At 35.2% G+C, this 18,465-nt stretch overlaps 1 protein-coding gene across 4 annotated transcripts in view; it reads right to left on the bottom strand.

Annotated features, from left to right (window-relative positions):
* Positions 1-8,270: 8,270 nt before the first annotated feature.
* IBTK (inhibitor of Bruton tyrosine kinase) overlaps positions 8,271-18,465 on the bottom strand; it is a 91,485-nt gene continuing 81,290 nt past the window's right edge. For all 4 annotated transcript variants that reach the window (XM_047858850.1, XM_047858848.1, XM_047858849.1 and 1 more), the window contains exons 27-28: positions 10,311-10,443; positions 8,271-9,521 (exon numbers count right to left, since the gene is read on the bottom strand). In XM_047858850.1, coding sequence (XP_047714806.1) covers positions 9,390-9,521; positions 10,311-10,443 — 265 coding nt within the window. In that variant the 3' untranslated portion in view covers positions 8,271-9,389. The remainder of the gene's footprint in view (positions 9,522-10,310; positions 10,444-18,465) is intronic.

Below are 18,465 nucleotides of genomic sequence, written 5' to 3' on the forward strand. Positions count from 1 at the left end.
GACGCTTAACCGACTGCGCCACCCAGGCGCCCCAAATGCCGTCTATTTTAAAAGGAGTGTATTTATAGGATTTTATTTAGGAGCTCCAAATGCATCCTAAACCAAGCTCCATATCTAAAGAAGTTTGTAAATATTTTGAAAAATACTTGTATTATATAAACTCATATTCACAACTTAAAAATGTATCCAGTTCTGGGGCACCAGGGTGGCTCAGTCTGTTAAGCATCTGACTCTTTCGGCTCAGGTCATGATCTCATGGTGGTGAGATTGAGTCCCATGTGGCGCTCTGCACTGGGTGTGGAGCCTGCTTAAGATTCTCTCTTAAAAAAAAAAAAAAATGTATCCAGTTCATATGCACATAATTAGTGTATAAAAGACACATAAAGGGAGAGCTTATAGCACAAATACCTGATTACTTAGGAAATGATCTGTCTTGGATATCTGAAAATGAGTTTGGCCTTGTAATTTTTCCCCACACAGTTTCAGTATATACCATTTAACTTTTATTTTCTAACAGAATGTAACTAGGAAAAATTTTCTCATTGAGGTATAATTGACTTATGTTAGTTTCAGGTGTACAACATAATAATTCATTATTTGCATATATTGCAAAATTATCACTGCAGTAGGTCTAGTTAATATCCATCACCATGTATCATTGCAAACTTTTTTTCTACACACAGTATGTGTGTGTGAACCACAATTTTTTAGTCATTCATCCATCAATGGACATGGGCTATTTCCATATTTTGGCTACTATAAAAATTCTATAAAAGATTTTTATTTTTCATTTTGTTAATGTGATATATCACATTGTTTTACAGATATTGAACCATCCCTGTAATAAGTCCCACATGATCATGGCACATGATCCTTTTAATGTATTGTCAAATATGACTTGCTAGTATTTTGTTGAAGGTTTTGTATCAATGTTCACTGGGGATATAGGCCTGTAATTTTAGGTTTTTTGTGTGTGGTATCCTTGCTGGTTTTGGTATTAGGGTGATGCTGACCTTGTAAAATGAGTTTGGAAGTGGTCCCTCTTATTTTTCAGAAGAGTTTGATAAGGACTACTATTAATTCTCCCTTAAATGTTTGGTAGAATTCACCAGTAAAGCTGTCTGGTCCTGGAGTTTTGTTTGTTGGGAGGTTTTTTGTTTTAATTTTTGAAAAAGAGTGTGAGCAGGGGAGGGCCACAGAGAGAGGGAGACACAATATCTGAAGCAGGCTCTGAACTGTCAGCACAGAGCCCAACGTGGGCTGGAACTCACCAACCTCGAGATCATAACCTGAGCTGAAGTCGGACGCTTACCCAACTGAGACACCCAGGCTCCCCTGTTGGGAGGTTTTTGATTGCCAATTCAATCTCCTGAATAATCAGTTTGTTCAGATTATCTATTTATGAGTCAGTCTTACATGTTTCTAGGTATTTATCCATGTCTTACAGGCTTTCCAAATTGTTGGTATGTGTAACTTAGGTGATCCTTTGTATTTTTGTGGTATTAGTTATAATGTCTCCTCTAATTTTGTGTGCTTTTTCCCTTGCGAAGTCCTGTTAAAGGTTTGTCATATTTATCTTTTCAAAAATCAGCTTACTCTCATTGATATTTTCAATGGTCTTTTTAGTTTCTATTTCATTTATTTCCATTCCGATCTTTCTTTGCTACTACTAATTTTGGACTTCATTTGTTCTTTCTCTAAGTGTTGAGGGGTAAAGTTAGGTTGTTTGGAATTTTTTCCTTGTTTCTTGATATAGGCATTTATTGCTATGAACTTTAATCTGAGAACTGCCTTCGCTGCATCCTCTAAGTTTTATTATGTTGTATTATTATCATTTTCCCCAAGGTATTTTTTGATTTCTTTTGACTTTTTTGACCCATTGGTTGTTCAGTAGCATATTGTTTAATCTCCACATATTTCTGAATTTTCTAGCTTTCTTTCTGTGATTGACTTCTAGTTTATACCATTTTGGTCAGAAACAATGCTTGATATGATTTCAATCTTCTTAAATTTATTAAGACTTGCTTAGTGGCCTAACATGATCTATCCTGGAAAATGTTCCATGTACACTTGAGAAAAATGTATATTCTGTTGTTTCTGGATGGAATGCTCAGTATATCTTATTTTTTTAACGGTTATTCATTTTTGAGAGACAGACTGCATGAGCGGGGGAGGGGCTGAGGAGGAGAGAGAGAGAGAGAGAGAGAGAGAGAGAAAGAATCTGAAGCAGGCTTCAGGCTCTGAGCTGTCAGCACAGAACCCGACACGGGGCTTGAACCCATGAACTGTGAGATCATGACCTGAGCCGAAGTTGGGTGCTTAACCAACTAAGCCACCCCTGGAATGTTTAGTATATTAACTGTTAAGTCCATTGGTTTAACATGCCATTTAAGGCCATTATTTCTTTGATTTCCTGTCTGGATGATCTTTGGAAAAACTTTTATTTTCTTTATGGCAAGTTATAATTAGGACTAGTGAGTGGATTTTAGGGCACTTAAGAAAATTCAAAATCTTTTTTTAAAGTATACTAAATATTTGAAATTAAAAGGGAATTGTAAGCAATTTACACATATTCCCCTCTTGCTATCAATTAGTAAAAAGCCCTCCATTTGGTGATAAACAAAATTTAAGCTTTTAAGTTTCTATAGCAAGTATGTTTGCCACTCTCTTCCAGTTACCAGCCTTCTTTGTACTACGAAAAATAACTCTATAGATTATCAAGCCAAGCATATCTTCCCTTTTCTTTCACCTCAAAATGGCCCCTATACTGTGGTTTTTTTAAACTTTAGCATGCATCAGCATCCCCTGGAAAGCCTGTTAAAACACAGATTGCAGGGTTCCACTCCAAGTTTCAGATTCAGTAGAACTGGAGTAGAGCTCAATAATTTGCATTTCTTGCAAGTTCCCAGTTTTGATACTGCCGATCTGGAGATCAAACTGAGAACCACTGCCCTATGATTATACTAAAATTTCCCCCTCAGTTTAAGAGAAAAATAAATAACATTTCTCTCCAATAAATTTTACTTTGTACTCAATTCCCTCTTCATCTCCATTCTGCAATTATTTCCTCTACCCCCAGCATCTCCAATCTCTGTATGCACTGACTTCTTCCTTTTGCCTTCTTGATGAGTAGAGCTCTGTTTTTAAAAACACTAAACAAGTGCGCCATCTACCATTTTTCTCATGCATTTACTTATTCACTGCCAAATTTCTAGATAATATATCCTTGCACCAAAACCTCTACATGCTTTTCATTACTGAATCATCTCTGAATTAAGAGTCCCAACAGGTAGCATTGTCAACTTGGGCAAATTATTAATAAACTATAAAAGTATGGGCAGGATGTAGAAAAACTACAATGCATGCTGTAGTAATGTGAGCTATAATCAATCAGAGATGGTCCTTTGGAATTCCTAAATCTGAATCAGTAACAGGAAACAACACCTCCCAGAATTTGGAGAGAGACTGCCCCATTGGAGCAAGCTGCCTCATGGCAGCTATGACATTCTGGTGAGGAGCGTAACCCATAGCAACACCATGGAGGTGGAGACAGGAAAAAAAAAATAAAGGTTCATTCTCTTTCCTCTTGTCAATATGCCAATATTATATTGGTGCTCCAAACTGCCTAAAGTTATCAAAATCCAGAAGGAAAATGAGCTGGTTGATAAAGTTCTAGACTTCAACCTCGTAAGACAGAATAGTAGAGAGAAGAACAGAGAATGGATCTGAGGTGCAAATAGATAATATCCAGCACGGTCCAAACCTTTTGATCTTCACCTATTCTTGTCCTTTATTTAGGTAACAATTTCATTCTTCAACATAGAAAACAAAGTTCTGTAAACTGCCATTTCATAAGATGTTGGTATCAATTCAGTCATAGTCTTCTCATTAACACATGGAATAATCTCCAAGATTCTACATGTGTTAGATGATAAAATACATTTCAACAAATTTAAAAGGTTTGAAACAATACAAAATAGGTTCTCCAAATTTAACAAAACTAAAGGATAGAGAAATTCTCAAATATTTTGAAATTAATATACTTTTAAATAATCCATGGTTCAAAAAAATCAAAAGGAAATTAGAAAATACTTTGAACTGAATGAAAATGAAAATACAACATATAAAAATCTGTGGAATGTAGGTTAAACAGTGCTAAATGGTAAATTTATAGCTCTAAATGCCTATATTTGGAAAAAAGATATTAAATCAATAAGCTAGGCTTAAACATCTAGAAAAATAGCAGTGAATTAAAGCTAAAGCAAGCAGAAAAAGTGAAAAAATGAAGACCAAGATTAAAACCAATGGAAAAAAACACAGGAAAAGATCAATGAATCCCAAAGTTGATTCTTTGAATAGATTGACAAAATTAGTATGATCAAGGAAAAAAAGAAAACAAAGACTACCAAAATTGAGAATGAAAATGGAGACCTCACCAGCAACCTTACAGAAATTAAAAGGATTAAAATACTGTGAAGAACTTTGTGCCAACAAACTAGATTTAGATAAAGTCCTAGAGGGGCGCCTGGGTGGCTCAGTCGGTTAAGCGTCCGACTTCAGTTCAGGTCACGATCTCGCGGTCCGTGAGTTCGAGCCCCGCATCAGGCTCTGGGCTGATGGTTCAGAGCCTGGAGCCTGCTTCCAATTCTGTGTGTGTCTCTCTCTCTGCCCCTCCCCCGTTCATGCTCTGTCTCTCTGTCCCAAAAATAAAATAAACGTCAAAAAAATAATAATAATAATAAAGTCCCAGAGACATAAATTATTGAAACCTACTCAAGATTTAAATAAAAATCTCAGTAGGCCTGTAACATGTAGAGAAATAGAAAACTCAATTAATAATTAAAGATCTTCCCACAAAGAAAAGCCTACATCCAGTTAACTTCACTTGTTAATTCTAGCAAAGATTTAAGTAAGAAATACCAATCATTTATAAACAGTTCCAGAAAACAGAGGAAGGAATACTTCTCAACTCATTTTATGAGGCCATTATTACATGGATTCTAAAGCCAGAATAAGATAACAAAAGAAATGGAAACCACAGACCAATATCCCTCATGAATTATAGAAGCAAAAAACCTCAATCAAGTATTAGTAAACCAAATCCAATGCCTCTTTTGAGGTGCTGTTAATGGTGCATTTCTTGACTACTGGTAAATCACTGAGCTGAATATTTTTGTGTTGTGCACTTATCTGTGTTACGGTTCAAGATTTTAAATAAAATACACACAAGAAAGGAAAGAATGCCTAGTCTGTGCCTTCAAAGTATAAGTAGTTTAGTGAAAGATGACGAATAGAAAGACAAAAATAATGGCAAAATATGGCAAATACCCTAAAAAGTATAAAGTGTTAAAAGGAAATGGGAACACAGTTAATCCATGTATATACTATCTTTTGTTTTTCTTTTGGTGGAGTATGGGGAGGACAAAAAAACAGGAAAAAGTTTATAAAGAAGCAGAATCTGGGTTGTGTTAATCATGGATAAAGAGAATTTCAACAGGTGAAGAGAAAGAAAAATTTAGGCAGAGATCTGCATGAACAAAGCAAAATCTATTTGGGAGAAATATCAGATCAAGTTTGGCTCTACCACCACATGTAGAGATTGGGGAAAAACAACATCACTGGAAGGCCAAACCGAGGAAATATGCATTTACTTGAAGTGTAAAGGGAGTGACTTAAGTTTTCAAAGCAGAAACAAGACCTATGCTCTGGGGCTATTAGTTTGGGAATTAATAAGTGTATTGGGTTGGACAAGGCAGATGGAGAAAGGGGTAGCAGCTAAAGACTAAAGCAGTGGTTCTTAACCACATTCTTAACCTTTCAGGAGGAGTTAGATCAAAACGATTTTCATAACATGTCATTTGCCTTTTTCTGTCTTGATCTCTCAAGTTTCCAGATGCTATATGACAAGTGACATTGCAACAGATTGAATGCAGAAGCAGATCAAACCAGGCAACAAAGACCTAAACCTGAAATACTGAGTCATATATTTTTATATGTAAAAACAGAAAATGATTCCAATCTCCTTACTGTTTTATAAAAATATTCTCATTAAAAATGTTATTTATGGGGCGCCTGGGTGGCGCAGTCGGTTAAGCGTCCGACTTCGGCCAGGTCACGATCTCGCGGTCCGCGAGTTCGAGCCCCGCGTCGGGCTCTGGGCTGATGGCTCAGAGCCTGGAGCCTGTTTCTGATTCTGTGTCTCCCTCTCTCTCTGCCCCTCCCCCGTTCAAGCTCTGTCTCTCTCTGTCCCAAAAATAAATAAACGTGGGAAAAAAAAGAGAAAAACAAAATTTAAAAATGTTATTTATGTTTACATATGATGGTTTCTGGTTTTTAAAGGAATTGAATTTTTACAGTTTTGACTTTGAATGCATTAAATACAAATAGATGTAACACATAAACAAAAGCTCTTTGGAATTCTCAATAATTTTTATCAGTATAAACCTTTGGTCCTGAGACCAAAAGGTTTGAGAATTTTTGTAAAGAAAAAAGGACATAAAACGCAGTAGTAGTAAGAATGAAATGGAAAAGATTAAATAAAAGATATTGCAGACAGAATCAATAGGAATTGGACAACTGATAAATGTAGAGGTCAAATGGGGAAATAGAAAAAGTAGAATCCAAGAGTTCAGCCCAAATGACTTAGAAGAATGACAAATTGAGAGACAAGGAAATAGAAAAGATCAGGAAGTTTGGGGGTGTCAAGAATTCAGTTTTGACACAAATGAAATGCCAGCCAAGTAGAGAGATGACATGTAAGAAAATACAATACATAAGGTCTTAAAGATCTAGTTTGATGGTCATGTGGATAGGAAAAACCAGCTTGTTCTGGTATCTTACATAACTGAGCATCATCACTTCAGGCAAAAAAGATACACATAAGCATTACCATAAATCTCGGATCACTTGTCCCAATTCCTTGGTAGAAGGTTGTTGTAGTTTGTTCTGAAAACCTCTCTTAAATTGACAATTCTGGAAAGCTTCTTTCTGGATTACATTTATCTTTACTAAGTGCTTTTTTATATTTTCTCAGTCTTGGTTAAATTGTTACAGACAATTAGCAATTTCTAAGAGGCACAGCTGTAGGGGAATCGGACTGAGAGAAAACCTCATTCTCATTAGTCACTTTCTCTGGAATTCATTTTCTTCAGTTTATCAAATAGAATCTGCAGGGTTAGTCTATTAGGCTTCTTCAGATCTAAAATTTTATGAAACAGCTATTAACACCCTTATGAGCAAACACATATACCCCAACCTCCAAAAGAGTTACAGAACCAACTTAGATATTAACTAGCAATATATCTCAACTGTCTGTCATTTCTATATAGTAGGAAAGTCTTAAATTTGTTTTAAAAGCCATCTCTTCTTAACTTTGAGAGGTCCCAAATCCTAGTATTCTGTCAAAATATTTGACTTTACTTGACTGGTAGAGTTGTCAACTCTGCAAGTTTTCAGGATATTCTTATTTTATACCCCCACCTCCACGTAACCATCACCTTTCCAGGCTAAAGAGTTCTAGGATTGTTTTGGTCCACCTTAAAAACCTCTCCATCCCCTGATCCTTTAAATTGTCAATTTCTAGATTTTCTTCACTATTAGGTCTTAAAGTCAAGGGATTAAAGATGAATTATTATAGGCAGAATATTATTTTAGGGGGAAAAAAAAGCCTTTCACTTTCCTGGGCTTTTTGGTGGTAAAGTATTAGGTTACTATTTTCATGGAATTGTTTACAGAGTTATAGTGCATAGTAGTGCTTCTCTTTCATTTTATTAGCAAAAGAACTCTTTTTCCCAATGAAATTTCATATAATACCTTATAATACCAAATGGGCCATACAGTCCAGTGCTCTGATGGAGGTTCGTAAAGGTCTGAAGCTCCACAGACTCAGTCAGCCTTTGTCCTTCCTTCACATCCCATCCAACAAAGATCCTTTATGGTGCTTCCTATAGGCAACGTGGAGTACACCATGAAAACCATCCCTTTATAGCATCTTTAAATGTTAAAGATGCCAATAAAGAGCTTCGAATGAAATAAATCCATTACTTCAGAAGGCCTCTTTACTGCAGCTCCAATATAAAATCCATTTTTTTCATTGTAGTCAAACATAAAACTGTTCACAGATGCATCTTAGGAAAACCGCCTTATTTTAAGCAATCAAGGAGTGAATATACAACATCAACTTATTACATCTATTGTATATCAGGTGGAATAATAATTCCTCCTATGGTAGATGTCAATATAGTAATATCAAAGACACATTAGCAGTAAAATAGATCGATTATTTTTTATTGCACATTTGCTTACAAATTTACTGTTTTCGGTAGAGCTAAATCTCAAGTATTAATTTCAGCCATATTTCCATCAACTGAATTACAGCAGTGACTTGCCTGTATGTCCCCCTACGATTATGTTTCAGAAACTAGAAGATTAACCTTCCCAATCTGTTTAGTTTACTAGAGCACACATTTAACATTTGTTTTTAAAAATTTTAACCACTCAAAAACAAATAGCATACTGTAAAGAAAACAATGTTTATGTCTATTCATATAACTCAGGCTCAGAGAACTTCTGATTATATAATATTGTAAAGGGTCTTTAAAACTATTCAATTCTTATATGTATAATTAAGCATTTATTTTGGAAAATTTTAACATTTTGAGAAACTGATTCTCTCACAATCAGGCTTTTATAAGGTTTCCCCTCCCCACCAAAATACAACCCACAATGGCTCCAAATTTTATAAAGGAACCATTATCTTGGACTACATTTCAGAATAGTAACCATATTCTTTTCTCACTGGACTCTGTAGTTTAATGCAGAATGTGCTGTACAAATTGAAAAACTATGGCATTCGAGCAGTCTAAGCTTTAAATAGACCTAGAACATGATAGCCTGATCAAAAAAGACCCAAGAATGGAAACAACTACTGTAGCGAATACAAATTTTGGCCATTAATGGATCAGAAATAATGGCTGATGCTCCTACTTTAAGCTCATCAATATCACATAAAAAAAGAAGAGTGACAACAGACATTTGGCAAAATCTACTTATTTATCTCAAATTCTCATGGAAATTTATTTTTAATGCCTCACTCTTAAATTTTACACTTCAATCACTCATATTTTTTAAGATTGTTCAGAAGAAATAATTCTACTTAATCTTAACCAGTAAGTTTTTCCTCTGACACATTTTTACATAAAGTTACTAAAATCACAATTCTGTGGCATTTGTTTTTAATCATTCAAACATTAAATACCTAAACTTCAGTAATTATATCCTTTCTTATTCTATCTAGAATGATGTTACCAAATTGTAAGAACTCTTTTCCACAGCTTTTCTTTATAACAATCATGATTTCTGAAAAAAATGCATTTCAACTCCACAGCAAATTAGCATCCATGCTTATTCCACATAGGTACTGCTAATGGTCCCTGTGGTGTCCTTTCAATAATGACAAACTCATCAGGGTTTCCAAATGCCTCATAGAAAACCAACAAATCTTGTATCGCATGCTCCTCGATCTGAAAGAAGGGTGGAAAAAAAAAAAAAAACAAGACTTGCTTTACTATTTTAGAAGGATTATATTAGCTTCCCAATTTCCTTTTGTGGAAGTACCACTTTTTGTGAATACAATGCAGCAAAACTAGGTATCCTGCTATCCCCTTGGCAAGAAGGATTAAGGCCTAAATTAGAATAATCAGATACCTACCCAGCCTTGAATTTTAATCTTGAGCAGAAAGGAAAAAAAAACAAAAAAACAAAAAAACAACACCTGAAAATAGTTGTTGGAATCCATTCATTCCAGTAACTTCAGTGAGATACTGTACAAGTCTTCTAATTCTTGCTTCTAAGCTCTCTGGGGCAACTGTGGGTCTTACCTGTTTCTAAGCCTGGTTTTCAAGTCTTTCAACTAAGTCTGAGGAATTCTAATAACCCTCTAATAGTTTCCCTTTCCCTTAAGTTTGCCAAAGTTGATATCTGTGGCTTACAACCTAAGAACACTTACTGACACAGAAGCTGGGTGTAGAACTAGATATTGCTAAGTTCGTTATCGATCACTTTTAAAAACTAAAATGGTCTAAAGTATCACCAGTGCTAAAAAAAAAAATGAGCTTATGATAATTGGTTCTGAATTATCCTGAATACTTCAACTGATACTTATTGAGTGCCTCAGTTTAATTTTATGTTTACATTTTAATGTAATAAATATATGCCCCTTTGCAATGAAAACAAACATAATTTTAAGACATGTGGATGATATGTAATGTAGTTCTTCCCTAAATTAAGTCCATTATAGGCAACTTACTTACCTGAATCAAAGCCAAGGGTTTTTCTCGACTTCTGATAAGAGCTGCTTCCTGCTGTAGTTCTTCTTCTACAATAGATGCAAAAGTGACGGGGGCTACCATGGAAGGAGCAGTCAATGAAGAAGACAGCCAGGGACTGAAAGAATAGTAACAATGAGTTTTCATTCATCTTCCCAAATTTTGGCATATAAAATCTCCTCTCAAATACTCTTCCACATTTTTTCCCAATGACCTACAATTTAAGGGGACTTGGAAGCTTTTGCATTCTCTTTATAGAATGGTAAGGTGAGAAATAGAAGAAAGGAGAGCTAATACTTTATTTGGATCAGTGCTGCAGAGATCAGTGCTGTAGAGATAACTTTAGAAAACACCAATAGGTGAGATGGAGCGGAAACAATATAACTAAACAGAAAGGTAACTAAAACTGTGGAGCAGACAGTAGTTAGATAATACATTCTATTCAATATCATACTATTCCCAATGTCTTAATATTATCTTTCAGTGCTAAGCAACAGCGTAGCTTTGAAGGCTCCAAAACTAATCAGTTAGCCTTGGGACTACCCAGAAGTGGTAAATCTGAAATATGGTTGCCTTCTAGTCCTGGAGTACCATGAGTGGAACATCTGCAAAACAAATGCCAAAACTGGAGATTAAGACCTCTAGTAATATTAGCAAAACTATTAATAGAAATAAAGAGGAAGAATTACGAATCCCTGAGTCAGGTCAGATTTCCCTTTAAAATTATAAGTAAAAAACAAAACACAAAAAAACTATACTCATAAAATCATGTGTATAAAATACCACAGAGAATTATCTTGCAAGAAATGGTCTATTTTTATAATGATATTCATATAAGCATTTACTATTATCAAACATACATTAGGAAATACAGAAAACTTTGTAAATAAGGTTCCACATTAATAGTTTATGAATAAAAGTGAAAAATTAGCACTGTTTCAAAATACATATAAAGATAATTAGCAGCCAAATTCTGTGAGCAACTATTATAGTAAATACTTTGATAAGCCAAGAATTAGAATATAGAGAGATCTTATATTTCTATCCTATGAGAACTCACAAACTAAATGAGGAAAAAAACATAAAATGACATAGTATAGCAGAAAATAATTTAGTATCTAACAAGGACTATAAAAATCAAAAAAGATTTGGTTAGGGGCACCTGTGTAGCTCAGTCGGTTAAGTGTCCGACTTCGGCTCAGATCATAATCTCACAGTTGGTAAGTTTGAGCCCCACATTGGGCTCTGTGCTGACAGCTCAGAGCCTGGAGCCTGCTTTAGATTCTGTGTCTCCACCTCTCTCTTCCCCTCTCCCCACATCGTGCTCTCTCTCAAAAATAAACATTAAGGGGCGCCTGGGTGGCTCAGTTGGTTGAGCATCCGACTTCGGCTCAGGTCATGATCTTGCCGTCCGTGAGTTCGAGCCCCGCGTCGGGCTCTGTGCTGACAGCTCAGAGCCTGGAGCTGCTTCGGATTCTGTCTCCCTCTCTCTGACCCTCCCCTGTTCACGCTCTCTCAATAATAAATAAACGTTTAAAAAAAACTAAAAAAATAAAAAATAAACATTAAAAACTTTTTTTTTTTTTAAAGATTTGGTTACTTGAGAGGGCTTCATGGAAAAGACAGTAATGGGGTACAGGATTAGGGGGGTAGGAAGTATTCCTGTAAGGGAAAAACTTAACAAAGGTACTACAGAGACTGGCCTAATTGTGGAATTTTACAGCTAGAAAGGTACCCTAGAGATTATCTGGATTTATCCAATGCTCTCTTTCAGGAATGAGCAAATGTAGGCCTAGACAGATTTAAAAGAAAGTCAGAGAATGAACAAACAGGGCCTAAAATATTGACATCCTGATTTGTTTATGCAGTTACTGGGTATGTGTAGCACTATGGTGCTGAAAATCTGACTGATTAAAACTCAGTCTCTCCCCTCAAAAGATTCTGGAGGAGAGATTTAAAAATCTATCTAAACGATGAAAGAACATGAGATAAAACAATTGATACCTGTACCAATATGTACTAAGTAGTATGGATTCACAGGAGAAACTGGTATACTATGGATGAGGGTATATGCTGCTGTCTTCACTGAGGAAACTGCATTAAAGCTGAGGAAGGTGGCACTGACACAGGGTTTTTGGTAGTACAGATACATGGAATAGTAAAAAGATTCTGGTGGCTTAAGTAAAGGTAAGTTGTTCTTTTCAATAAACAGAATGATAGGCTTAAGAGTTTGGATGCGATTAAAAGGGATATAAATTTAATAAAATGAACCAGTAGGGCCAGAGTACAAAATGCGCTGAAAGCTAAAATGTTCAGACCTGAAGTGTGGGCAAATAAATTTACTGAGAGTATTTTCATACACATTATCTCATTTAATCTTCGTAATACTCTGTAAAGAAAGCAGCATGTATTATTCCATTACAGTGATTAGGAAACTTAGACTCAAAGAATATTACATAATTGCCTTATTCACAGGTTGGGTAAGTAGCAGGGACAGCTGAAAGCTGGTCTTTTTTACTCAGAGTACAGTATGTTTTCCATTATCACAAATGCCTTTTTTCTATTATTCCCCTTAGTTTAGAATACATTCCACTACAAATATCTTCTTATTCTTTAAGGATTGGCTCAAATATCACCTCCTCTCTACTCCTAAAGCACTTCAACTACTATTACAGAACTTTACACACTGTGTTATTATTATTTACACGCCTGCCTTAACTGCTCGACTAGTCTCTCAAGGTACACACTGCACCTCATTCATGTTTGTCTCTCAGTGTCCAGCAGGACATGTGGAACACAGTCATTTGTAAAAATATAATTAGGAATAATGAACTGAATCAGAAAGCCAAAGGATTTTAAGTATGAGATAAAAACTACAAAATAAATAGAAAAAATTCTACATTCTGATGGAATAAAGAGGTACCTTAAAGACTAAATGCAAGTTCCCATGGTTAAGTTCCTGGAAAGGTTCTTAGGAAAAAAAAACAGTCCTAAAGTCAATAAAGTCAGTCCAAGACTGGAGATTAGAGGCCTTATAGGGGCACTGAAGCATAGCATGGAATAAACACAGATAATGACTTAAGTGGTGCTCAAAACTCCCTCTGGTATCTGGGGATCAGCTAAAAGTGTTAGACACTTGCAAAGAAATGGAAAAATATTGTGTAATCAATTTTTATTCAATTAAGTAAGAAGCAACAGCTACAAACTGTCTGTGAAAATGCTATGATACTGGCTAAAACAAATTGAGTATCAGGACTACACTATCTTATACAGGCCTTATTAAATCAAAGTTAGGCAAATCAGAGCTTAAGTATAACAACTCACCTGTATAACAGATTTTATAATACATAAAGTACTTTCATATACATCATCAGATATAAGCCCTATAATAAACCTGTATGACAGGCATTATTGTTCTCATTTCATGTGATAAAACTGGTTCAGGAGAGGTTCACAGAGGGCTACTATGTTAGACTGAAACTCAAATCTGTTTTATAAGATGGTAATCCCAGAAGTCTTTCCATTAATGGTTTTTCAATGGATAATCACATTAGTTATAAATTTACCCAAACAACTGCAAGTCCATGAAAATTTCATCTTAGAATGAAGCAAAACTGTTAAACAGAGCTCTGATTAAACAAATATCAAAATATGCTAAGTTTCCAAATAATAAACACAACATTATTAAGCTTTAGGTGTTTGCAAAACAGACATCTCAATAGATAATCTATAAAATTTAGCCTTTTGAAAATAAAAGCAACATTGAAAGGCTGGCTAAAATAAAATCTTCTATCAGAGATTTTTGTTCAAAGAACGTTAATCTTGCCAAATTTAGACTTTGAGAATAAATTACTTCTTACTCATACAGTTAAAAAAATTCTGTATTAGTTTAATTATAAAGATTTTTACGTAAGTTTAGAGCTGATGTAACAGTTTTTATCTCACAACTAGTTTTCCTAACCAATAAGAAACACGAGATCAGTTTCTGCCCAGAATTACGTAAGGGGGTGTTTAAGTGAAAGGAATATGAAAGAACACACAAGTAACAATAAACATAAATTACACAAACCCCTTTTCTACATTTTAAAATCCCCAAATAACATTGCCATTCCTAGATTTCTCTAGCCTCAGGGGAAAAAAAAATCACAGTTTCTACAATTAAAACAAGATGTAGGATTTGAGGAATTTCCTAAGATGAGTTCCATCATCCCTGCCATGAAAATTCCCTAAAGAATCACAGCATTTCTGCTTCTTGCCATAACACTGTTTCCTCTATTTACAGTACCCCCTCTCCTCTCTTCTTTTAAAAACCCCATCCTATGTTCAAAAGCTTGTGGCAATGCAAATAGATCAATATTTTTCTAATACTATTCATATGGCCATACATATAATGGTCAAATATTTGGCACTGTATAAGTGTTTATGAACTAAACACATCTCCAGCCCATGGCCATTTTTTCCCCTTCTGTGAACCACTCATCTATCACTTAAATCATATATTGCCTTGTGACTTCATATTATTATACTGTACTCCAATTTCATTCCTGACCTTTAATTTAACTTCCATGTAGTGCCTATATAGACTTACCAAGTAGATTTCAAATATACTTAAGGGACTAGGCCTGTATATAACACTTTTATATATACACATAATAGAGGCTAGCAGAATGTTGTTCATATATAATTTGGTGAATTAATATTTTACTTCACCTGTTTTATTATTTCCTTTTTAAAAAGCTCACTTATGGTTACACATTTTCTGTGATGAAATTAAAAAATGAAAGTCAAGCTATTTTACTTGTTAGTGACCAGATAAAACACAGTGCTCAGTGATAACTTATACCTATTTAAAACATTAACTTCCACTTACCAAACAGTCAAGCTATGGATGGCATGACACTATTATACACTCCTTTACAATTTCCAAACCAGTGTAACAGCAGATGCCACTTTTCACAATTAAGAGCCTTGATGTTATAGCACACTCTAGTGATCAACTATGAAACCACAGATCCTCCATATTTTGAGTTCTGTGACAAATAAAGACTTATCCAAAGAAAATAAAATTTCAATCTACAGCATTAATATTCAAAATGTAAAATTATTACAAAAATAAACTTAATGTTCATATCTTACAATTTATACACCTAAGGCACATAACTCACTTATTAGAAACAAATGTTACTTGAAACAGCTACAATTTTACCTCATTTATTCATCTTATTCTCACTGAGCACCTACTACATGCTAGAAAATAAGCATTGGTAATTCAGTAAGGAGCAGCGATCAAACTTCTCTCATTGAGATGACTCTCCTCTCCTATGCTTTCATTGAATATATAGTTGGATATAAAAACATTAAAGTACTTGTAGGTGAAAACACTAAACAATGAATCACACTAATAACAACTGTGGAAAGTGTGATGAATAAGAAATGCTATGGGAACACATAGAAAACTGACGCAGGAAGGGAAGTCTGACTTCTCCGTAGAATATGACTGAATAGAGACTAAAAGAAGTATCAGAGTCAACTAGTCAAAGGGTAGGCAGGTGGCCAGAAATAAATGGCATTTGAGAAGAGAACTAGAATACAGAGATGTTAAAAGAGAAAGATAAGAGGCTGGCAGGAGCCAGACTATGTAGGCCTTAAAGGCCATATACAGATTCTAGCTTTCACCCTGCATTTCAGTAAAGAATATACTGGCTCAATATACTGGAGGAATGTAAGAAAAGCCATGGCAAGTACCAGTTAGGCTACTCAGGTGGCCCAAGTGAAAGATCACAGTAATATGAACGAGGGAGAAAACAGTGAAGACAAAGTTTACTATATGATCTGATAAATTTTCAAGATCTAAAAATGACATGTCCTAATGGTAGACTAGATATTGGTCAGGAAAATAGAATGTTAAAGACTTGCAAATGCCATTTACCAAGGAAGAAAACTCGGGAAGAATGGGCTTTTTTTTTTTTTTTTTAATTTCTTTTTTTTCAACGTTTTATTTATTTTTGGGACAGAGAGAGACAGAGCGTGAACGGGGGAGGGGCAGAAAGAGAGGGAGACACAGAATCCGAAACAGGCTCCAGGCTCTGAGCCATCAGCCCAGAGCCTGACGCGGGGCTCGAACTCACAGACCGCGAGATCGTGACCTGGCTGAAGTCGGACGCCCAACCGGCTGCGCCACCCAGGCGCCCCAAGAATGGGCTTTTTAAAAGAGAACTTTTGTCTTAATTTTAAGCTAAGTATTATGATATACCTTTTTGTTTCCAACTAACCATAAAATATTCCATTCTTCTCATTAAGAACTGGACTTTATATATGCATTTTTTATTTGAAATAGAATTGACAATGTCATCTTAGCTTTAGGTGTACAACTGTAATTCAACAGTTCTATACATTATGCTATGCTTAACCACAGTAAGTGTAGTCACCATCTGTCACCATACAACATTATTACATATTATTGGCTATATTCCCTATGCTGTACTTTTCATCCCCATGACTTACTTATTTTATAACCCCAAGTTTATACCTCTTAGTCTCCTTCACTTATTTTGCCCATCCTCCCAACCCTCTCCCCTCTGGCAACCACCAATCCATTCTTTGTATTTATGTCTCTGTTTTTGCTTGTTTCTTTTGCTTTTTTAGATTCTGCTTATAAATGAAATGATATGGTATTTGTCTTTCTCTGATTTCTTTCACTTAGCATAGTACTCTCTAGGTGTTGTCACAAATGGCAAGATCTCATTTTTCTTTATGGCCAAGTAATATTCCATCACACACACACACACACACACACATCTTCTTTATCTATTAATCTATCTATGGACATTTATGCTGCTTCTATACCTGGCTATTGTAAAAAATGCTACAATAAATATAGGGGTGCATATATCTTTTTGAAATAATATTCCTGTTATCTTTGGGTAAATCAAGAAGAAAAAATCTGGAAAATTTTTGGAAGAAAAATCAGGGAAGGGGATGTTTTTTGTATATATTAAAAAAAATTTTTTTTAACGTTTTATTTATTTTTGAGACACAGACAGAGCATGAGCAGGGGAGGGGCAGAGAGAGAAGCAGACAGAATCCGAAGCAGGCTCCAGGCTGTCAGCACAGAGCCTGAGGCGGGGCTTGAACTCACAGTTTGTGAGATCATGACCCGAGCCAAAGTCGGACGCTTAACCGGCTGAGCCACCCAGGCGCCCCATGTTTTTTCTATATTTTTGTTTGATTTTATGAAAGGGGTATGAGAAAAAACATTTGGTTTTGGACATAAAGTTTACAGTATTTCAGAACATCTAAGTGGGATGAAGATATCAAGAAGACAGTTAAGTAAATCTGAAGCTCAGATGATAGTTGTGGGCAGGTGATAAAATTTTTGAATCTTTATAGCTAATAACTGAAGATAGAAGCTCATGAAATAGTGTAGAAAGAATATAAAGTGAAATGAGAAGATGACCTGTAATTGAACTTCAAGTAGAATGAGTCATAAAAAAAAAAGTTCATGGTTTTGGCAATATGGAGGTCACTGCTGAACTTCACCTCAACTGTTTCAGTTTAGTAATGGGACTGGAAGCCAGACTGGATTAAGAAGTGATTGGGAGCTGACAGCCCTTTTGAGAAATCTGGCTGTGAAGGGAGTAAGGGATTGGTAATGATAGGACAACTGTTAGAAGAAAGTGTGGGAGATGACTGAGGGATTGATTACCTCACCCAGACCACAAGAGAGAGATTTGAGCATATTCAAAACCAGATGGGAGGTATCTACCTAAAAGGAAAAAGGCTGAATATCCACAAGGAAAGAAAGGGATAATTAGCAGCTTAAGGCTTTTGAAGTGGAAAGGAGTTAAGATGCCAGCACAGGTACAAATACTAACCTTAGGAAAAATAACTCTTCCAGTGCAAAACAAGAAAGGAGGAAAAAAAAAAAAAAAGAATACATGCAGATGCAGATTTGTGTTTCATATTAAGAAAATAAGTTACATGTCTTTCTATTTAAAAGTGGGTCTACATCACTCATCACACAATTTACAAAAACCAATGGTATTCTTATTTCTTTTTATTATTGAAAAAAGACTATATTCAGTTTTTAAAAGTATTATGATACAGGATCATTACTGAGTATAACAAAAGCCAACTCAAA

The sequence above is a fragment of the Prionailurus viverrinus genome, chromosome B2, assembly GCF_022837055.1.
Source record: "Prionailurus viverrinus isolate Anna chromosome B2, UM_Priviv_1.0, whole genome shotgun sequence".
In the NCBI taxonomy this organism is placed as follows: Eukaryota; Metazoa; Chordata; class Mammalia; order Carnivora; family Felidae; genus Prionailurus; species Prionailurus viverrinus.